The 22,775-nt window shown below is 36.0% G+C and overlaps 1 protein-coding gene across 1 annotated transcript in view; it reads left to right on the forward strand.

The window, feature by feature from the left end:
• The window catches only part of LOC123667676, a 74,007-nt gene that overhangs the window by 39,794 nt on the left and 11,438 nt on the right, over positions 1-22,775 (forward strand). Inside the window, exons 2-4 of the mRNA XM_045601518.1 lie at positions 8,621-8,716; positions 16,797-16,903; positions 22,536-22,681. Coding sequence (XP_045457474.1) covers positions 8,621-8,716; positions 16,797-16,903; positions 22,536-22,681 — 349 coding nt within the window. The remainder of the gene's footprint in view (positions 1-8,620; positions 8,717-16,796; positions 16,904-22,535; positions 22,682-22,775) is intronic.

Here is a 22,775-nt window from a genome sequence, read left to right on the forward strand (position 1 = left end):
ACGCTTGTTTGCCGAACTAGTTATATAAAGAAACACCTTTATAAGTAATTTTTTTTTTTTCGATTTGATATCGTTTTTATTTGTAAATAAAATTAAGTTCATTATTTATAAATAACAAGAATTTTTAAATGAACTTACTTGCGTTATCTACAAGATATCTAATACATAAAAAAGACAAAGAAATTAATAGTTACAAATAAATAATAGTAAAAATTTAGTAAACAAAACTCACCATCCTTAAATAAAGGCTCTTCACACGGGACCGCAGCCGAGCGGAACGGGCATCGAACCTGCTACCTCGGTCAACTTATACGTAATTATGGCGAAATTATAAAATGTTTTTTCTTATCTTCTTTCATACCTGTTACTTGTTAAATCGTGTTTTATTTATCTTGATAGAATCTATGTTTATAATAAATTTCTAACAGGTAGGTCATTATGTTGATAATATTTTGGATGTTATTGTATAAATAAGCTTTAATATTGTACAACGCGACGCCGCGTTGACGCAACGGTCACAGCCAAGGATTGCGGGTTCGATCCCCGCAGATGACAAACATTCGTATTGGCCTACAGGTATTTGTCGTGGTCTGGATCTTTGTGCAGTCCTTGTGGGTCTCCCCACCGTGCCCCGGAGAGCACGTTAAGCCGTCGATGCCGGTTGTTATCGTGTACACCTGATAGCGATTGTCACTCATAGTAGGGAATATATCCGCCTACCCGCCGTGGAGCAGCGTGGTGGATTAAGCTGCAACCTTTCTCCTACATGGAGAAAGAGGCCTATTTCCAGCAGTTGTTACAGGCTGAACTGTGGAGTATTTTTTGGGACTGATGCTATTATTAATTGAATTGTATGACTTTTTATGCCTCTATTAAAGGTACTGGTGGCGAAAAAGCGTACGTTTCGGCTGTCAGTACGTGGTACCGCAGACTACGGATATTGGGAAACCAGTGTTATTTAACACTGTCTTTGAAATTCTTGTTGTACATTTGGGGAATGTGAGGAACAGGGTGTTAAGTCCCTCATCCACCATTAAAAAGGGGGATCTTCCGACCAGACGGGTGTTGTGTCTGGTGGGCTAACGCCCCCACGGTTGTTGTCGGGTTCTTGTATATATACTCAATCACTTTGATAACTTTGATAGCGCGATGTAGAATACGTCAGTTTTCTCTAGTTCCCTAAGTTCGAATGCTGCTCGATAGATGTCGCTACATCCATAATTGTGTTTGCTCTAAACGAAAAAAATCGACTTCGATTACATCGACAAGTAATACAACGTTGGTAAACGAAAATATAGTCAAGTAAATCGCTTTAATTTAAATGGCACCACACGACACGCACCAGTTTCCGATTAAAAAGTAATCACCAAAATTGGTACACACAGTAAAAGGTTATGAGGTAACACAGAGGTCAAGTTGAAGTCGCATTGGAATGTGACTTCAACTTACACAAGAGTTTCTCGGTAAGCTTATCGATTCATATAATAAAAATGTAACTGGTCGCTGTCTATGCTTTATCAACGCAGATAGCACCCAAAATAACTATTGTTAGAATTTTTGTCCATTTGTCTGTTTTTCTGTGCGTTTGTGGACGCTAATCTCAGAAACCGCTTATACGATTTAGTTGTGGTTGTCACTAATATATTTTGGCAAGCTAGTCAACCGGTTCATAAATAAAAAATTTATGCCAATTCAAATAATCACATTGAACATGTAAAGTCACTATTCCACGCGGACGAAGTCGCGAGCACAACTAGTTGGATTATATGAATAATAGAAATTTAAATGTTTAGCTTTGTTTTGTTATTTAAATATATACACAGTGATGCAATGATGACGCGTTCTAAATGTCTTATGTAACATACATAAATAAAATTAAATTTAAATAAAAATAGTATACACGATATTATACTGCGTGTTGGGAAACGTTTTTAAGGGAACCAGCTGACGAAGTTTCCACCGCGATACAGCCAGCTGATATTGATCTGACATTAATTTTCACTCATGATAGCATAGATACTATCACCAGGTCAATTTTTATTTGAGAGGCAATAATTGAAAATATTTTTTTTTTTTCATTTTCAATCAGCCAGCAAATGTATAATCCATAATGTTATGGTCAGCTGACTTGAATTTTCCTTCAAGATATTTGATTAAACTATAATTCAACATAAAGTGGGAGGAAATGACTAAAAAAAACTTTTTTCTCCATGCGTGGGATGCTGCCACTGCCCCACCCACGGAGTCACATCTGACGGTCGCGAATATTCATAATATAAATCCCTAACAACTAGAGGAAATGCTGACAGAACTAAGCGCTGCTAGCGAAAATATAGGTCTACAACTAAATATCTCGAAAACAAAAGTGGCTACCAACGGTACGAAGAATCCCATACTAATAAATCAAACACTTATAGATTACGTAGAGAGCTATATTTACCTCGGAAAACTAATATCATTTAAAAACACAAGACACCATGATGAAACAGACAGGAGGATCAACATGACCTGGAAAAAATATTGGAGTTACAAAGAAATATTAAAGTCTAAACTTTCAATTAAACTAAAGAAAAAAATGATGGATTCGAGTCTATTACCCTGTTTATCGTACGGTGCCCAAACCTGGATCTTTAACAAAAGTACCTTGTCGAAAATACGTACCTGCCAACGGGCTATGGAGAGGAGCATCCTTGGCATCAAGACCATCGACAAAGTTAACAGTAAAAAAATCAGACTCAAAACCAAAGTGATAGACGCATTAGAACTAGTGTTGCCCAAATGCAAGAACAAGACGAGACTTAGCCAGTCTTGGTCTTGGTCTTGCGCCAATACACCTGGTCTTGGTCTTGGTCTTGGTCTTGCGCTCCCAGTCTTGGTCTTGGTCTTGGTCTTGCAGCAAGAGTCTTGCAAGTCTTGCAATTACCTATTAGTCTATTACTATTTATTAAAGTTTACTTTAAATCTTAGAAAAACGTATTAGAATTGGAACATTGTGAGCTTGAATTAACATAGCCATAGTAAAGATCAAGCAGATTAATAAATAACTGAAGATTTGATAAGAAATTCGAAAAATCAACTGACCTATATGTCGTTTTCCATGGAAGTAACTGTTTCTTAATAAACATTTATGATTTATAAGCTTACATTTGCTAAAACATGTAAAAAAACAAATTAATTACAATAACTTGACTGTATTTTAAAGAACAATACTTATCTGTCTAGAAAGAGATTGAACCCTCAACTTATAAGAAATTTAATAAAAGAGTTTTACGATTTATCATTTATTTGAATAAAAAATAAAATACAACACAAATCAACAGCTTTATCATTAGGTTATGATACTTTATATCAATTTTTTTGACCAAGAATTAATACAAAGTAACCATCTGGCTGACTCATCACTTAACCTATTTCTATGTTTTCTAATTACTAATGATGCTTTAGAAAATAACCTCTCAGCAGGTACTGAAGTTGCAGGTATTGAGAGAAAATCACGGGCCATTTTCGATAAAATCGGATACTCTGTCTCATGCGTCCTCCACCAATCTAAAATGTCTTCCGAGCTGGCAGTTCTTGGTTTTCTCAGGTACTCCTCCAACTCGTCTATCACTAAGCCTTGAAGACAAGATCCAGATGACGTCGAGGGACATTCATAGAGTTTATCAAAGTCTATTACGTCTTCATCTTCATCACATACTTTATTTTCTTTTTCTGGTAATTCCAGAGATTTGTTCAGTGAGTGTAGACTTTTATATTCTTCATAAAGTTCATTGAACTTGCGCAGACTTTCTGTTTTAAGTTGCTTCCCCCACATTGTCAGGTCAAAAGTCTGAGCCTTATGCCTTGGGTCTAAAATTAAAGAAGTACAATAAATCCAGTTGCTCTTCTTGTAATGTTTAAGCATTTTGTCTCGAGCTGCTTGGAAAGCTAGAATGAGCCTTTCATCCACTTCAGATCGATTAGGTTTCTCATCTAACTGTTTTACCATGGATTCAATTTTATCTAGCAAGAGATTGAATGATACAATGACTAGCGGTAATGTAACATATTTGTCTCCACCAAGTTTTGTACTTAAAAGTTTAAAGTTTATTAGAAATTTATGTAATTTTTCGAGTACCTGCCATTCATTAGCTGTGATTTGAAAATCATTTAATTCGGTGACAGAACTGCACAATATGTCAATGCCCGCTCTCACTTTTAAACCAAATCCAATCATATCATGTGTGGAATTCCATCTCGTTGGACAGTCAAGAATGGCATTTAGATTTGATGGCACGCCAGCTGCTTCACAAGCAGACTGAAACTTCTTCTTCACTATCTCACTTCTTTTTATTTTACTGGAAATACTGCGTAACTTTGTTACAGATGTACGCGAGTCAGCAATATTTGGTGCAGATTCTTCATCTTCCTCATCCTCAGTTTCGTCTGCATAGTCTTCGTACTGCTGATCTTGCGCGTTAGTGTCAGACTCACAGTGTAATGCTAAGGTCTTTAATAAATCTTGTACACCAAGGTTTAAAATGTGAGCAAAGCACCGGAAATTTTGATTGTCTGAATCAAAGTGTGGCGGCAGCTGTTTGCCCAGTTCATACATAAATTTGGTATTTGCAGTTGCGTTGTCGACCGTGATACCTTGTATTTTATCAATTATGCCATATTCCAATAAACATTCATGGAAAATCGTTGCAATATCTTCCCCAGTATGTCGACCGCGTGATGGTATAAAATCAAGAACTACAGATTGATACTTCCATTCGTTGTCTATATAATGAATAGTAACCCCGTAGTAACTCCTACCAGCAATTGACGTCCACCCATCAATGGTAAAAGACATTTTAGATGATAATTGTTGAAGTCGTTCCTTGAGATTCAATTGGAGCTCTTCAAATCGCTCTTTGACTTTCCTTCTAAGTGTAGACCTTTTAGGAAACACCATATTAGGGCAAATACATCGAAAATATACTTGTGTAGCTTCGTCATCGAAAAATGAGAAGGGAAGATATTTTTTCACCACCCAATCAACTGTAGCTGTCGTGATGTTGTCACTGCTGTTTTCCGACTGAAACAAAACAATAAATCTTGTGTTATTATTTAAAACATACTAGGTTTGAGCGTATAAGAGGAGGAGGTTTGTTGTTGTTAAATCGAGAAAATCGTTAAATTGATATTTGTTATATTAAGGTTGCACTGTACTGTAATTTACCAAAATAAAGTACTTAGTTGTTACTGGCCGATTAAATGAAAATATGGGTGTTTATAAAAAATATTTAAGACGATAATTACATACTTAATATGTCGCACCCCTAGATGAAAACACCACTAACTCAAAAATACTTACGTAAGTTAATGGCGTTTTTGAAAGTATCGCATGAATAGCTACGCAGAGTTAAAATTCTTTTAACTGTTAAAAAAATATTCTTACCTGTCCACTTCTTCCAGCGGTTACTAAAAAGTTTGTGATATCTCCACTTAATTTTGGTTTAACAGGAAGAAATATTTCTGATTCCTTTTTGTGGAAAGATATTAGATGTTTCCTTAAGCCTGAAGTGTTTCTGTTTTTCATTTTTATTTCAATCTTTTTATGTGGGCACAATTTACAGAAGGCAGTTTGGGATGCATGAATTATTTCGAAAAACTCCTCAAATTTGCTTTTGGGTCTTTTAGATCTGTGACTCAAACTCTCGTTACTCGGACTAGAATAATTTGAATCTTCGTCACTCATATTAAATTGTACACGTGATACGTTTTTAGAAAACAACGAGAATTAGTAAAAACAATTATTAAGTTAGACTCGAAGCACAGCTCAATTGGAAATGACTGGAATTAAAATAATTCCTTTATTTATAGTACGTTTCCTTGCTTTCTACCGCGCCGCCTCGCCACGTGCCGGCTCTATGAAAAGGATGCCGCCGCAAATCAAACAATGCCGCGTGCGGCGTACAAACACACACTAAATATTACCTACTTGTACAGACGCGACGCGTGAATAAAATATATGTAAGAATTAGTGCCAATCACTATTCTTTACATATAAGTGAATGTTTTGGCGTACATCTATACTAATATTATAAAGCTGAAGAGTTCGTTTGTATGTTTGATGACAGAAGTTTTAAAATAAATAAATAAGTCCTGAACGTCACTATACCTCCAAAGTTACTATTCCTCGTGGACGAAGTCGCGGGCACAGCTAGTAAATACTTACTCTCATCATCTCTCTCAGAGATATTCGGGCTGGTAAGTAATACAAAACTCTTATCGCAGGCTTTTTATTTTATTAGTAGGTAAGTACCTACGCTTTTTATATTATTTTATTAGTTTTGTAGAATTTTTTTACACGTTTCAAGTATATTTAAAAGTGGCTACAATATTTATTAAACGGGTGATATTTGAACACTTTTTGCTATTTTTTCTTGTAAAAACTTAAGAAATATAATGACTAAATGTACAATAATAGTACCTAAGTAATTAGTTTAAAACCATATAAGTAATCAATATTATAATATATACTTACTAGAATGAATTTATATGACATCTACTACCTATCCTTACCATTTTATCCTAATCATAATACTACTTGCGTGATCAGTATAATGTATTCATTTTCATTCTAAGCACTCTGAAACTTATTTATTCTTTGGAACACCTGTAGGTACTCTTAAAATTCGAAATTATTTTGCATGAGTATACCTACGCCCTATGGCGGCAATCAAATAGTGTCAAATGTTATGATTTCGGCGTTGCGGCAACGATTGTTTTAGATTTCAAAAGAAGCCGCCGGCGCGTGTATCATAACCATGTACTTCCGAAAAGCGGCAAATTTCTTTGAGAAGTAAGTACAAAACCTTTGATGCCGCATTATCAAAGTGCCGATGGTTAAAACATAACTATGCATGCACTCAGTTTGATTTTAATAGATATTTTTTTATTCGCTATGTTTATGGTATTAGTCGTAATGCGCATAGGTCCAGTTTTTCATATTCTTTGATACAGTTTTTTGCGTCTCATAGAATTCCTAAGCGTACCTACCTATACACCGAACTGTTACACCTAACTACTCAGTGAAATAGCGCTAAGTCCTAGCTGCAAGACGCAAGAGTCTTGCAGGCTATGTCTTGTTCTTGCTCAAGTCTTGCACGGTCAGTCTTGGTCTTGGTCTTGCTAAAAATACGCGGTCTTGTTCTTGGTCTTGGTCTTGCAAAAACGCAAGAACAAGACCAAGACTGCAATACCAAGACTGAATTTGGGCAACACTAATTAGAACACGCGCAGCGCTTGAAGTGGAAATGGGCAGGACACATCGCCCGTTCTTCTGAAGAAAGATGGCCTAAACGAGTAACAAAATGGACAGGCCCGGGAGGGAAAAGACAAAGAGGCAGACCAAAAGCCCGCTGGATAGATGACATAATTCGATTGGCAGGAAGGGACTGGATGAAAACAGCTAACGACAGGCAAAAATGGGGACAATTGGAGGAGGCCTATACCCGAAAGGGGCCATGACAGATTAATCTCAGACACCTTATTGATACATAGTTTTCTATATATAGTTTCTATATATATATACATATATGAAGTCATGGATATGAAATAAAATAATTTTAACAAAAAAAAACCGACTTCAAAAAGGAAACTAAAAAGTGAAAAATAAATTTACTTAGTACAAAGTAATTCGTATTTTGATTTAGTTAATCAGAAATGATTAAATAAATATTTTATAATTTTGAAGTTGGTGCCAAGTAAAACAATAACTACTCTAGTATCTACTCGTAAGTTGTATTCAGTTTTCTTTCATAATTTGTTTCATTGACTATTAGGTTGAATACTGTTATTATTCTGTTATTGTTTTGACATATCTAATAATATTTTTTGTACTTGTTTGTTGTGTGTGTGTGTTGTTTGTATTTGTTATTGTAGCCAGGTTGTTGTAGTATTTACTTGGCACCAAATTCAAAATTATAAAATATTTATTTAATCATTTCTGATTAACTTGTTGAAGAGTTCCTTCGACTATCTTTCTTCTCCATCATCAGATCGACTCCAGACCTTTATTAAATAGTAGTGCTTTATAGTACTTAATGAAAACATGATTAAATTTACTAGTCACCCTTACGATTTTTGAAAGTTTCCCTCGATTTCTCTGGGATCCCATCATCAGATCCTGGTTTCCTTATCATGGTACCAAACTATGAATATCTCCTTTCCAACAAAAAAAGAATTATCCAAATCGGTTCATGAACGAAAAAGTTATCTCCGAACATACATAAAAAAAAAAAAATATATATATATATATATACGGTCGAATTGAGTAACCTCCTCCTTTTTTTAAAGTCGGTTAAAAAGGCTTATATAAAAATAATAATAATAAAATCCCTAATGCATTTACGAAGTTTTATCGCATTTTTTTATAAACATTTCAAGGAAAGTCTTGAAGAAACATCAAATACATTGTAAATTCAATTCAATTGTAATCGTAATAAAATAACTCGCATTGTATTATATAATACCTAATGATTGAGAAAAACCTTAAAAAGTTTTTTTATTTTTTTAGTTTTTACTATAATTAAATTGTTAAATAATTTTATGTTTAATTGCAAATGTCAATAAAACTGTCTCCTTGTTCTAGGTTCTGAAGCGCAGATCGAGTGTACGCCGGAGTACATGCGGGTAGTGGTGCCCATGGACGGCGACAGGAAGCTGTCCTACCTCAACCAACTTAAAGGTAATTTTATAATATAATTCGGAAAAAATGGAAGAAATCGCTCTTAGCGATAAGACCGCCTTTGTGCATCTTTCTTTTCATGTATCACTTTTGTTGTAATGTTTCTTTGTGGTGTACAATAAAGAGTATTTATTATTGTTATTATTATTATCCATACATATATAAATCAATTGCTGTTCGTTTGTCACGCTAAAACTCGAGAATAGCTGGATCTATTTAGCTAATTTTGATCTTGAAATATTTGCGGAAGTTCAGGGAAGGTTTAAACGGTGAGAAACATAATTAATAAGTACCTATCGGAAAATACTAAACCGACAATTTAAAATATTTGACGTCTTTTGCCTTTTTTTAAATAAAAAATTGTCCCTTGGTTGTCAAATAGTTATGGGTGCGTTCGAAAGTCGTTACAAGTCCACCGCCGCGGCGCTCATCATTATTACAGCCTATACAGTCCGCTGCTGGACATAGGCCTCCACAAGTTTACGCCAAAAATAACGTTAACTCGTGTGTTTTGCCCATAGTCACCACGCTGGGCAGGCGGGTTGGTGACCGCAGTACTGGCTTTTTCGCACCGAAGACGCTGCTGCCCGTCTTCGTCCTGTGTATTTCAAAGCCAGCAGTTGGATGGTTATCCCGCCATCGGTCGACTTCTTAAGTTCCAAGGTGGTTGTGGAACCTTGTTATCCCTTAGTCGCCTCTTACGACACCCACGGGAAGAGAGGGGGTGGCTAAATTCCTTAGTGCCGTAGCCACACAGCACCGCGGTGCTCAGTTAGTAACAAATAAGGTAAAATATATAATCACTGAGATTAGGTAGAAGATATTTTCTAATTTGATTCAAGTTTTACACTTGATATTAGTTGAAGGTCATGAATTTAAAACGCCACAAAAACTGTAATTTTACTAGTTTTTATCCTAACAATGTAATGAATCAAAGGAAAAGGAAAATATTCAATTTACTTAAAACAGATAATACAACACAGTATAAAGATGTATAATTAAAAGACAAAAAAATAATAATGAGGTTATATATTTTTTCCCGCTGAGCTCTACCGCAGAAGTATGCCTTTTGTCTATTAGCCTACGTGTTCTGGATGTCTAGCTATCGACGTGTCAAGTTTCATTAGAGTTCCATTTATTCAGTTCAGTACAATTTGCGTGAAATAATCTAATATATATAATTCTCGTGTCGCGGTGTTTGTAGTTAAACTGCTCCGAAACGGCTTGACCGATTCTCATGAAATTTTGTGTGCATATTGGGTAGGTCTGAAAATCGAAATACATCTATTTTTCACCCCTCTAAATGTTAAGGGTAGTCCACCCCTATTTTTTTTAATTTATTAGATAAATTATTTATTCTTTATTTTATTATGATTTGGCGTTGAAAAATATATACAACCCTAAATTTTCACCCTTCTACCACCAACACCTATTTTTAAATAGCGTTTAGCGGCAAGACAACGTTTGACGAGTCAGTTAGTAATTAATAAAAATAATAATGATTTAGTTGATTATAATGAAACAACTATTTCGGATTTAATCGCGGTTTATTTAATTTCTTAAATGCTCGACGTTTCGGATACTTTACAGCAACCATGGTCACGGGAGGATGAGACGGGCATCTTAATAAACCGCGATAAAATCCGTTAAAGTTGGTTCATTATAATGAGTAAAATTCGCGTAAACATTAGAAAACAATAAATGATTGTTGAGTTCTTGTGTCAGTAAATCGTTGCATTAAATTTCGCTGAATTACGTCTTGACCTAATGATTAGTATGTACTTTCGTGCGTATCGAATTGTTGAAATATGGTAGAACATTTTATTATAGTTTTGACCCGGTTTTTTACTATAACAATTTTGTAAATATGTTTGATCAATTAATTATTAAATCTGTATATATATAAATGAATGTTTGTCTGTATGTCTTTAATAGAATCGTAAACTACGCATTTGATCATGTCATGATCTTCAGCAAAGTGTTGTTCTGAGCCCACGAAGGTTACTGAGTTGGTACGACCAAAAAACAAAATAATTGTGTTTGCTCGCAAACGAAAAAAAACCGACTTCAATTACATCGACGAGTAATACAATGTAGATCGACGAAAAAATAGTCAAGTAATTACGCGTTATCAAAGATTACTCAAAAAGTAGTCATCAGATCTCGATAAAATTTATATGTGACTACATATGATAAACATCAGCTTTCGATTAAATTAAAAATTATCAAAATCGGTACACCCAGTAAAAAGTTATGCGGATTTTCGAGAGTTTCCCTCGATTTCTCTGGGACCCCATCATCAGATCTTAGTTTCCTTATATAGACCAACTGTTTCCTACCAAGTTATTTGGCATTCAAGTGATATATAAAAAAATCTATAACGCGACGAATTTTAATCTTTTCCACTTGAAATCTCAATATGGCCTAGTTTTAATATATAATTTCACTATACCACGAATACAATTAAAAGAAAGCGATGAAAACGTGCGAATGGGAACACTCTCGTTGACTCGTATCTCAAATCTTAAAAACAGAGGAATAATTAACTCGGTACATTTATTTTTAATCGACTTCAAAAATAGCGATTCAACGGGAAAATGCTACCAGCATTCTTGGCACAATTCAACGCGGACATGATTTGTACCAAAACTATCTATTATCTGTTTTCGTTTGCGAGCAAACACAATTATTATTAGGTACAAATCGGCTATAGATAATAATTATGAATTCTTGTAAAAATTGATAAAATTTACACATTCTTAGCTAGTGGCAGCCCCACTATTCCTACGGCAGCGGCCGCGGTAACGGTGGGGTAGAGGGTGCTAAGAATCACCGGGTTACGGGACGCTGAGGAATGCGGAAAACCGAGATGTCTGGCGCGAACTTGGGGAGGCCTACGTCCAGCAGTGGACTGCAATAAGCCGAACTGACTGACTGACTGAGTTATCACTCTTAATACGTATGCTCAGCTCGCGCCCACCTCGCTGATTGCCACATCGGGTCATAGCCCTTTTGGCGACTACTGGTATGATTACACCAAAAAGGTTGCCATAGTTAACCCAACTATATTACTATGTTAACCGAAAGAGAGTTTAAAATCAATCAGACAGATCTTTAAACAAGCTTGATAAAACAAAACAAAATATCTTTAACCAAACACCTAATTGTCACCAGTTATGTTAATTTGCAAGTTATTTCATATGTCACGGTCACGAATATTTTTCGCAATATTTTGCCGAATTGCTAATTATTAATTGTTTACATATTTTCTACGCGACGTCTGCAACTGATGACATAATGTGACATTGGAACATTGACGAGTCAGCGAAAAACGATTGATGTAACTTTGTGGTCTATACAAATAAATAAAATTGGAGTGTCTATTTGTAATATTGAAATAACCGCTTTTTACTAACTGCTGGATGTATACACGGTACATATACCAAAATTACATTTTTAACAATTGTTGTCTGTCTGTCTTTCTGTTTGTTCCGGCTAATCTTTGAAAAGGCTGGACAGGATATTTGATTTAACGGACTTGAAAAAAATGAGAATGTTCCTGTTAGACTGTGGACTGATTTTTATGATTATTTTTTTGATTCGAAAACCAGTGCATGCCGTGTGGTTCTGATTAAATTTGAGCGAAATTTGACGACTCATTTTTGATTTATCGCCTATAGGTCGGAGAATCGGCCAATATCTATTTTTCATACCTCTAACTTAGAAGGGGTCCCCCCCTTCCCCCCCCTTTAAGGGGTTTAATAACACATATGGCAAAATAACGTTTGCGGGGTCAGATAGTATATATGTATATATCATTCAAATTCCTCTCAACAGTGACTATTGAAGATCGTATTCGATAAGCTCTGTTATCCACTTAGGACATTTATTACAGGAGCTGCGGCGAGCGACGCTTGAATAGAACAAACACACGGCATGTTACACGTTGATTTAGGATCGTACAGTTCTGAGGTCGTGGGATCGAGTTTGTTTAAGATTATTTGTTAGACTGCACTGCACAAGCATTCTCGTGATTCCATGAGAGATGAAAATGAAAATTGAATTTCATTATTTCGAATCTTTGCCTAATATCACATAAAAATACTGTTTCCTGTACCATTTAAAGCTACATAGCGTAATTTTAGTTGTAACCTATCTTGTGACTAAGATATATTTGACTGATTTTACTGATTATACCGATATTATAAAGAGAGATTTGATTGTTTGTTTGCATTGAATAGACTTCGAATCTACTGAACCGATTTGTAAAATTCTTTCACTGTTATAAAGCTACACTAGCCACGAGTGACATAGGCTATATTATATTGTAAAAAAAATAGGGAAAACTTAAATACCATTACATACAATACACATTAATTAGACACAGCTAAATAACACTATTTTCAAGCAGTGTTGTGTTCCTGTTGGTGAGTAAGGTGACCAGAGCTCCTGAGGGGAATTGAAGTCGGCAACGCGCTTGCGATGCTTCTGGTGTTGCAGGCGTCTATAAGCTACGGTAATCGCTTACCATCAGGTGAGCCGTACGCTTGTTTGCCGACCTACTTGTATAAAAAAAAATGGATAACTCAAAAAACATCTGTCGGATTTCAATCAATTTTATCGACAAATGAGACCACATAACAAGCACTAGCTTCTAAATAAATAGAGAATTATATAATTGAAAAAAAAAATAGAGTCGAATTAATTCCTTTTTACATCCTCCGGCCCACTGAAACGACGATCTACGTAAGATTGCCGGTGTAGGCTGGATGAGGATTGCGGGAAACCGGGATATCTGGCGCGAACTTGAGGAGTTCTGTGTCCAGCAGTGGACTGCAATAGGCTAAACTGACTGATTAAATTCCTTTTTTGAAGTCGTTAAAAACAGATATGTTTCATCTGTACCTTAGCATTTCATTGTACACATACATACATATAATCACGCCTCTTTCCCGTATGGGTAGGCTGAGACCACTTCTTTCCACTTGCTACGATCCTTACATACTTCTTTCGCTTCGTCCACTTTCATTATTCCCTTCATACATGCTCTTCGGTTTAGGGAGCTCATGACCTGGCCTTTTTTCAAGACGTCCCTTATTTGGTCTCGGAACGTCCGCCTAGGTCTACCCCTTCCAACCCTTCCATCCACACTCGCCTTATACACTTTTTTCGTCAATCGTTCTTCACTCATTCTCTCGACATGACCAAACCATCTGAGCATACTTTCCCAATTTCTGTCACTACATCTTCTTTCAGACCACAACGTTTCCTTATCTCACTATTTCTTATCCTGTCACTCAGTTTAACTCCTATCATACTTCTTAACGCATCCTATCATACTTCTTAGCATTTCATTGTAGTTATTGAATAATACATTTTATGAGAAAACGCGAATATTAGATGGAAATTATGGAAAACTGTCGATCGATTGTGTCGATGGGATGAGAAATAGACAACATTTATGGGCAACGCCAGCATATAATTAGAATAACACCATAAATGACTCGTTATAAAAACTGTGAAGCTATTCTGATATCTGGGATTATAATGAGAGAATATTGAATACGATTATTTCTATTATTAAAATATACATATAATAGGTAATATCTTGCTTATATCAATTTTATCATCTGGTTGTGACCTATACACAGACATTCCCTGTTTTTCAAACGCAAACCCTAATTAATAATTATCCATAATTCCCTGTTTTCATACGCTGTGTGGCTACGGTAGTAAAGAATATAACCACCCCCTCTCTTCCCGTGGATGTTGTAAGAGGCGAGTAAGATGTAACACAGTTTTACTACCACCTTGGAACTTAAAAAGCCGACCGATGGCGGGATAACCATCCAACTGCTGGCTTTGAAATACACAGGCCGAAGACGGGCAGCAACGTCTTCGGTGCGACAAAGCCAGCTCTGCGGTCACCAACCCGCCTGGCCAGCATGGTAACTATGGGCAAAGCGCATGAGTTAACGCCATTTTTGGCGTGAACTTGTGAAGGCCTATGTCCAGCAGTGGACTGTGATAGGCTGGAATGATGATGATGAATGATGATATTATAAAAAAGAAATCTGTGTTAATGTTATAAATAAGAAAGGTTATTTTCTGAAGTTGTACTTCTTTTGGCGTGTTAGAGAAAAATAATGAAATTAAACCTGAAGTTAGCTAGTCAACGAAGAAAGAGTTAACAACGTGAAGTTAGCTAGCCAACGAAGTAAAACCTCTTACGTGCGTACTTAAGTACAGACACACTATTTTTTTAAATGTCGCTAAAATTAAAAACTGCAGCACCGATTTTAAATTCTTTCAACAGTATAATGTTACTAATCACTCTAACATGAGGTATATCTTAGCGGCAGAAAACAGACCAGCCAAAATCCGGCCACACACGGCTAAGCCACAGACGGTTCAATATTACTTTTTTTTTTTGTTCGATATATAAATGAAAAAAAAACGATTTATTACTTTATATGTATTTTGTATATTAAACAGGTGGACTACTTCCGGATAGATTCATTTTGAAGCAAAATAAAATCTAGTATATATAAAATTCTCGTGTCGCGGTGTTTGTAGTTAAATTCCTCCGAAACAGCTTGACCGATTCACATGAAATTTTGTGTGCATATTGGGTAGGTTTGAGAATCGAACAACATCTATTTTTCATTCCCCTAAGTGTTAAGGGTAGTCCACCACTAAAATATTTTTTATTTTTTTTTATTTTTAGATAAATTATGTATTTTTTATTTTATTATGATTTGGCGTTAAAAAATACATGCAATGTCCACCCTTCTACCACAAACCTCTATTTTTAAATAGCGTATAGCGGCAAGACAACGTTTGCCGAGTCAACTAGTAATAGTATGTAATTGTATACTTCGCACGTTGACCAGAAAGTAAAGTTAATTCGTAAAACACTCAATGACACTGCAATTAAAACATTATTTTCCTTGTCCAAACAAACGGTCGGCTGTTCTCTTTGACGTCCCCACCGGGATAATTATAACGTTGTGTGGATTGTTTACCTTGGAGACGAAAATTTTTTACATCGCTCCTTTAAGTTTAGTGTACTTTTATTTATAACGAATGCCTGAGAGATTGTCTTATTCAGATCTTTAACTGCTATTTAGTTTTATTTTCATACGATTCTTCTCTTCTCTCCCTCCATATAAGAGAAGGATCTGAACTAATCCACCATGCTACTCCACTACAGGTTGGCGGGAATATAATTATATTCCCTACTATGAGTAACGATCGCTATCAGGTATTTATGATAACAACCGGGACCGACAACTTAACGTGGTCTCCGAGGCACAGTGGGGAGACCCACAAGAACAGACATCCAAACTGGATATAAATATCTCTACAAATACAAATATCTATCCCAAACGGGAATTGAATCTGCAAACCGCCGGTGTTTGTGCGCCTATACGGCACACGCAACACTACACCAGAGCGGTTGTTTGATACGATTTTATAACATAGAAATAACTTCTATCAAAATATTGTCAACCTTGGACACGTCCTTAATTTTAAGTGACTATCGTCATTTTCAAACCAATTGTGGCTTTCACAGTGGCAGAGTATTGCGAAAGAGAGCTTAAGGTTTGGAACCGCCTTAGTTCATAGCCATTCAAATGTATATTTGAGACGAACTTAATGTAAAGCTATCATTTGAGTTGGGGATGATTTTGCGAAGAATCGGCAAGAAAACCAACAGTAACAGTGTTCCCAAAGTGTGCGATAACGCCCCCTTGTGGATGCTGCAGTACTAAAGGGCGGTAAGAGACCTAGAAAAAAAAGTTGGCGTCGTGTATAGGCTTTGGGGGCGATTTCTCATTTAATCTATAAGGACTCTCGACTACAACTTGTGAACATCAACTAATATTCATTAAAAGATTGCTCAAAGGGGGCACTATAAAATAATTTATTCTCTTAGTGGGCACTAGACAAAATAAGTTTGGGAATCCCTGCTCTAGAAGTTAAACTAACAGAAACTAGTAATTAAAATATAAAAATAAAAAGTATCAAACACTAATGGTCATAATGTAATATATGTCATATGCAATATATGTTTCAGACTACACGCCCTGCAAGCCCAGCTTCGAAGAGAACAACTTGACTTTCATCCTGGACCTCCTCGACTACCAGAAATGCGCCGTCACCAGAATACTGAACAAGATTACTGTAAGTACTATACCTTTTTTAAGCGACTTCAAAAAAGGAGGAGGTTACCCAATTCGACCGTATGTATTTTTTTATGTATGTTCGGGGATAACTCCGTCGATTATGAACCGATTTTGGTAATTCTTTTTTTATTGAAAAGGAGATATTCCTAGTTTAGTACCACCTCCTTTCCAACAAAAAAGAATTATTAAAATCGGTACTTCTTCTTAAGGTGCCGTCTCCTTGCGAAGGTTGGCAATCATTAGAGCGATTTCAACTTTTGAGACCGCTGCTCTAAAAAGTGATCTTGTACTCTTCCCGAACCACTGGCGCAAGTACTTTAGCCACGATATCCTTCTGCGGCCAGGCCTCCTTCTGCCTGCTACTTTCCCCTGAATGATAAGTTGAAGGAGTTCATATTTTTTGGTGTTGCGCATCACGTGTCCAAAATATTCCAATTTCCTCCTCTTTATGGTTGTAAGTATCTCTGTGGCCTTCCCCATTCTTTGTAGCACGGTGGTGTTTCATACGCGGTACGGTAAAAATAAAAATAAAATCGGTACACCCAGTAAAAAGTTTGTGGTATAATACAACGTAGGTCGACGAAAAAAGCGTCAAGTAAAAACGCATTATTAGATAGAACTCGAAAAGTAGTTGTTAGATCTCAAATAAAATGGGACCAATTGACACACACCACCTTTCGATAAAAAATTTTTTTATCGAAATCGGTCCACCCGGTCAAAAGTTCTGATGTAACATACATTAAAAAAATACAGTCGAATTGAGAACCTCCTCCTTGATTGGAAGTCGGTTAAAAATCATCGAAATCGGTCTACCCAGCCAAAACTTCTGAGGTAACATACATAAAAAATCTACAGTCGAACCTTCGACTTTAGAACCTCCCCCTTTTCTATAAGTCGGTTAAAATGTCATTCTCTCCAACTTCCTACTTCAAGATAAAAACGTAGTCAACGCGAGTTCATACACATTAGATAAGCTAGGATACTAGTTTTTGTACTTGACTCCATTCGATTTTACTTCCCAGTTTTTTGTTACGTACTGTACTTGCGATGTTACGAACTAGTCCGATGTTACTTTCCTCGATATTTATAACTGTTACAAATTTTTTTTTAATAAGGAAGGTTAGAGTTGTAGTTTTAAATGATAAAGTGACGCTGTATTTCATGCAAGATATTACCAAAAAATTTATAATTTAAGATTTCTTATATTATTCTAACGGTCTGTAAATCTCGTTATTGTTTATTGTGATGTAATTGGAACGAAGTTCCTAATGGAGCGTTGCGGAGGCCGAGCCGGCAAAAAACGTTTATAACGTTAAAAAAGGCTTAAGACTTTTATTTGTAATCTATGTATGATGGCTATACAGTGTTTAATGTATAGTCTACGTGATGATTGTTTTTATTATTGCAGTTTGCTATTGTTATTATATCATTCGATAATTATTATATATTTTTATAAATCATTGTAAATAAAATAAAGGTTTTAAAATAATTTTGTAATGTAGTTTTTTTATTATTATTATCGATAAAAAAATCATAATAAAAATACATACGTGAATAATTATTTTCTTTAATAATAATAATAATAATAATAACAATAATAATAATCATTTATTTCAGACAAAAATTGTCCATTATACCACGTACCATCGTTATACCACGAATAGAACTTAAAAGTAATATTTTTTTTAATAAGGAATTTCGTTCCTATCTGGTGTTTCACGACACCACGGGGATTTTTTATAACATTTTGTTGTGTTTACAAATAAATTTAAACGAAACGAAATTGTATTAACGCTTCCAGCACCCACGATAAGCTCAGATTGACAAATTTCTTTCTCCGTTGACCCAGTTAACCATAATAGTGTAGGTATACGGTGTGACTCCGTAAGCATATGATGTCATATACTTATGTAATGTGATACTCAGAGCCTATTTCGTCTGTTGCCATTAAGCTTTGCTGTTAAAGCCTATCACTAACTTTTTTTTATATACAATTAGGTCGCCAAAAAAGCGTACGACTCACCTGATGGTAAGTGATTACCGTAGCCTATAGACGCCAGCATCACCAGAAGCATAGCAAGCGTGTTGACTACTCACCAACAGAAACGCAACACTGCTCGAAAGCCGTATTATTCAGCTGTGACCTTCTGTAAGGTCGAGGTATTTTCCCAATCAGACTGCTCCAGATTTTGAGCAGAATATTTTTTTCTGTGCCTCACCTAACTTTGTGTTAAATAAAGTATTTTTTTTTTATGTCACTAGGTCGGCAAACAAGCGTACGGCTCACCTGATGGTAAGCGATTACCGTAGCTTATAGACGTCTGTAACACCAGAAGCATCGCAAGCGCGTTGCCGACCCAATCCCCAATCCCCCCAGGAGTATATTAGCAGTAGGTGAAACGGGCTTATGTAGGATTTTATTTCGAACTAAAAGGCATTAATATATATTGTGTACATTTTAGTTTGTGATAATAACAAATAGTATGTAACTAATAAATGTACCAACGCTGATTTGGGAGGTGTGATGGACAGGATGTTAAGTTCCTCAACCACCACTGAAAAGGGAGGATCCTCCGACCACGGGTGTTATGTCTGGTAGGCTACCGCCCCGACGGTTATTGTCGGGTTCTTGTATTTATACTCAATCACTTTGATAACTTTGATAGCGCGTTGTAAGATACGTCAGTTTTTCTCTAGTTTTGTATGTCGCGAAATAGATGTCGCTACACTGATGTCCAGCTGAAGTCGACATACGGTCTAGCAATGCCTACCCGGGCATCCTGGATAACCCGTAAACGGGTTACCCTGCGATATCAAAAAAAAATGTCCAACCAAACATATTCGCAGATATTTCCTACGCAACCATTTATCACGAAAGATCAAATATATGAACGCTAATATAACATTATGTTACTGCCGCCACCACGGTAATCATTCATAAATAAATCAACAAAATCTTTTTACCACAGTCTGTTGTGTCACGATAAATAATATGCAAGTGATTCTCAAACTTTTAATATTTATTTTGGGTATAAAACTAAATAAAATGCACAAAAATAATAAATGGAAATGTAATGTGGACCAAGTGTTGATAAGCGACTCCATCGATCAAATCGATTGTTACTTTATTCAAGTACGCCTCAAAAGCTCCTATAAATCGCCATTTTAGAGAATACGGAATAGTATTTCATTTATGAATTACTAGCGACCCGCTCCGGCTTCGCACGGGTGCAATGCTGATACTAAATATACTACAGAATGTTTGTGTGTTTATTTATAGTGTGAAGCTAGCTTATAGCATGGTTATTAACATAACAACCACATTCAAATATCCGTCGTTAGATTACACGTTGTTACAGAATGTGATGAAGAAATAAAGGTTCACTGCTCGTTCCCCGTAGGTGATAGCGTGATAATATGGAGCCTATATGTTGACCCGACTTCTTAATAATATTCGTGCCAAATTTGAAGTAAATCTGTGCAGTACTTTTTGAGTTTATCCCGGACATACATACAGACAAACAAAAAAAATCCTTAAAACTATATTTTTGGCTTCGGTGTCGATTATAAATCAGACCCCAGGTATTCTTTTAAAAAAAAAAAACAATGTATAGTTTTGACTTTCCTACCATTTTATTATATGTATAGATAGTAATGTGAAGCAGCCGTAGATCTAGAATGTAAATTCTGCTGAAAAGAGCTGGCACGTTAGTAGACGGTTACTTTTTGAAGTAAAACTTCTCTACACACGCTTGACTTGGGGAGTAAGCTGGTGAATGCGTGACGAGAGCGTTACGAAAAGTGTGATCAGGTGAGGCGAGTGGATGTTGAGACGGAGATGTAAGTTAATGAAGATAGAGAATGAGTTACGTTTCGTATATTGCTGTAGGAGCAAATAAAGAAGTTCGGTCGTGTGGTCTAAAGCACATTCGTTTTTTTTTTTTAAATCGTCAATCATTATAAACTTAGTCATGTATGCATGCATGAAATACAGTGACACAAAACCCACACATCCATATCATTATTATAATCTTGAGCGGAATAACTGTTTATAAAAATGGTCTCCACTTCTTTACAGATTGAGAACAACTGTTCGTGATGACACAGTGTAAATGAACTGTGGAAATTTCTAAGAAACGCCTAAATTTACCTGAAATTGATAAAAATAGATGCGTGAAATTTTCAATTATAAAATGATTAATCGATTTGGGATGCTTGTATTTTTGTAATTGATTAATTGAATTTACGTTTGGTTTTTATTTTTATATTTAAGTGGAATTAAAAATAAGTGAAAGTAACATTTTTTTCTTTGTTGACGTGACAACGTCTAATAAATCGATAACGCCATCTGCATGCACGAAAAATGATGACTCATTGTCCCGTTTCGCTCATTAACCCGTTACGCTCATTTTACGCTTGCGCCGCATCTATCTCTCTTCCACTCGATTGGTCTGTGCGTCCGAGGAGATGTTTTGTTATGACGTTGTCACGTTAAACTATCGTCCGTAAACCAACTTTACAGACAACAATTTTTTGTTACGGTATTCATTTATCTACTATTACTATTTACTATTACTATCTCTAAAATTAAATAATAATTTCGTTGTGTTTCTGTTTCCGAAGTAAGCGACTTCCTTTGTTTGATGTGACTGCTGACTGATAGACAGTTGGCATATTTTATATCACATTCAGAGCGTATATCGAACTCCCGGTCCGAGAGCAAAAAGCTAGGTCATTGCCAACTACTTTTATCGATTTGGGGCTCAGCAGAAGACATTTTGCTTCGATCTTCATCTGTTTGCGAACAAACACAATTATTTAAAACAATCTTATTTAAATTTACAATAGTTATTAAAATAATAAAAATGTTCTACGAAGTGGTTGAAAACAGACAGAATAAAATATGTATTATAATAATTTAATTTGTTTCCCCAAATTAAATTATTATATTATTAAATTATTATACAGTTTGTAGCTGAACTCTTGCGTTACAGCATGGTAACTCTGCCTATCATTATTATTACGGTTATATAGATAGATAGACAGATACTCTTTATTGTCCACAACAACAATCAACACAATAACATATTACAAATAAAAAAAAACAGTGTACAAAAGCGGTCTTATCGCTAGAAGAGCTATCTCTTCCAGACAACCTTTGGGCATGTAGGACACAGCGTAGTGAAAGCGGTAGGGAAGTGTACACAGAGAAGTGACAATTAGTGTCACCTAAAACAATATCAACTATCGAGTACAAATACACATACATATACAGCACAAATTTTAACTGAGGTAGGGCACAGCAGGAATTTCCTGCTCAAAATATGGAGCAGCCTGACTGGGGTACTACCTCGACCTTACAGAAGATCACAGCAAAATAATACTGATTTCAAGCAGTATTGTGTTCCTGTTGGTGAATAAGGTGACCAGAGCTCCGGGGGGGATTGGGGATTGGGTCGGCAACGCGCTTGCGATGCCTCTGGTGTTGCAGCCGTCTATAAGCTACGGTAATCGCTTACCATCAGGTGAGCCGTACGTTTATTTGCCGACCTAGTGACATAAAAAAAGCACAATATATACATACATAGATTACATCAAACAATTTTAATATAATTACAAATAAATTTCAGGGTAAAAGAACCTACTACCACAATATCATAATAGAAGACTCGTCTGGTGGTCGGGAGACGGTGTCAGTCCGGTGCGTGGTGAGCGGCAAGCACGCGGTCGCGCGCCGTGCTGTCGAGCCGTTCCCGCTGGATTTTAATGAACCAGAGTAAGTTTTGAGCCAGTTTAGCTAGCTGTGTTGTTACGGCAGCAAGGAATATAGCCACCCCCTATCATCCCGTGGGTGTCGTAAGAGGCGACTA

This window comes from Melitaea cinxia, chromosome 29 (assembly GCF_905220565.1).
Source record: "Melitaea cinxia chromosome 29, ilMelCinx1.1, whole genome shotgun sequence".
Lineage (NCBI taxonomy): Eukaryota > Metazoa > Arthropoda > Insecta > Lepidoptera > Nymphalidae > Melitaea > Melitaea cinxia.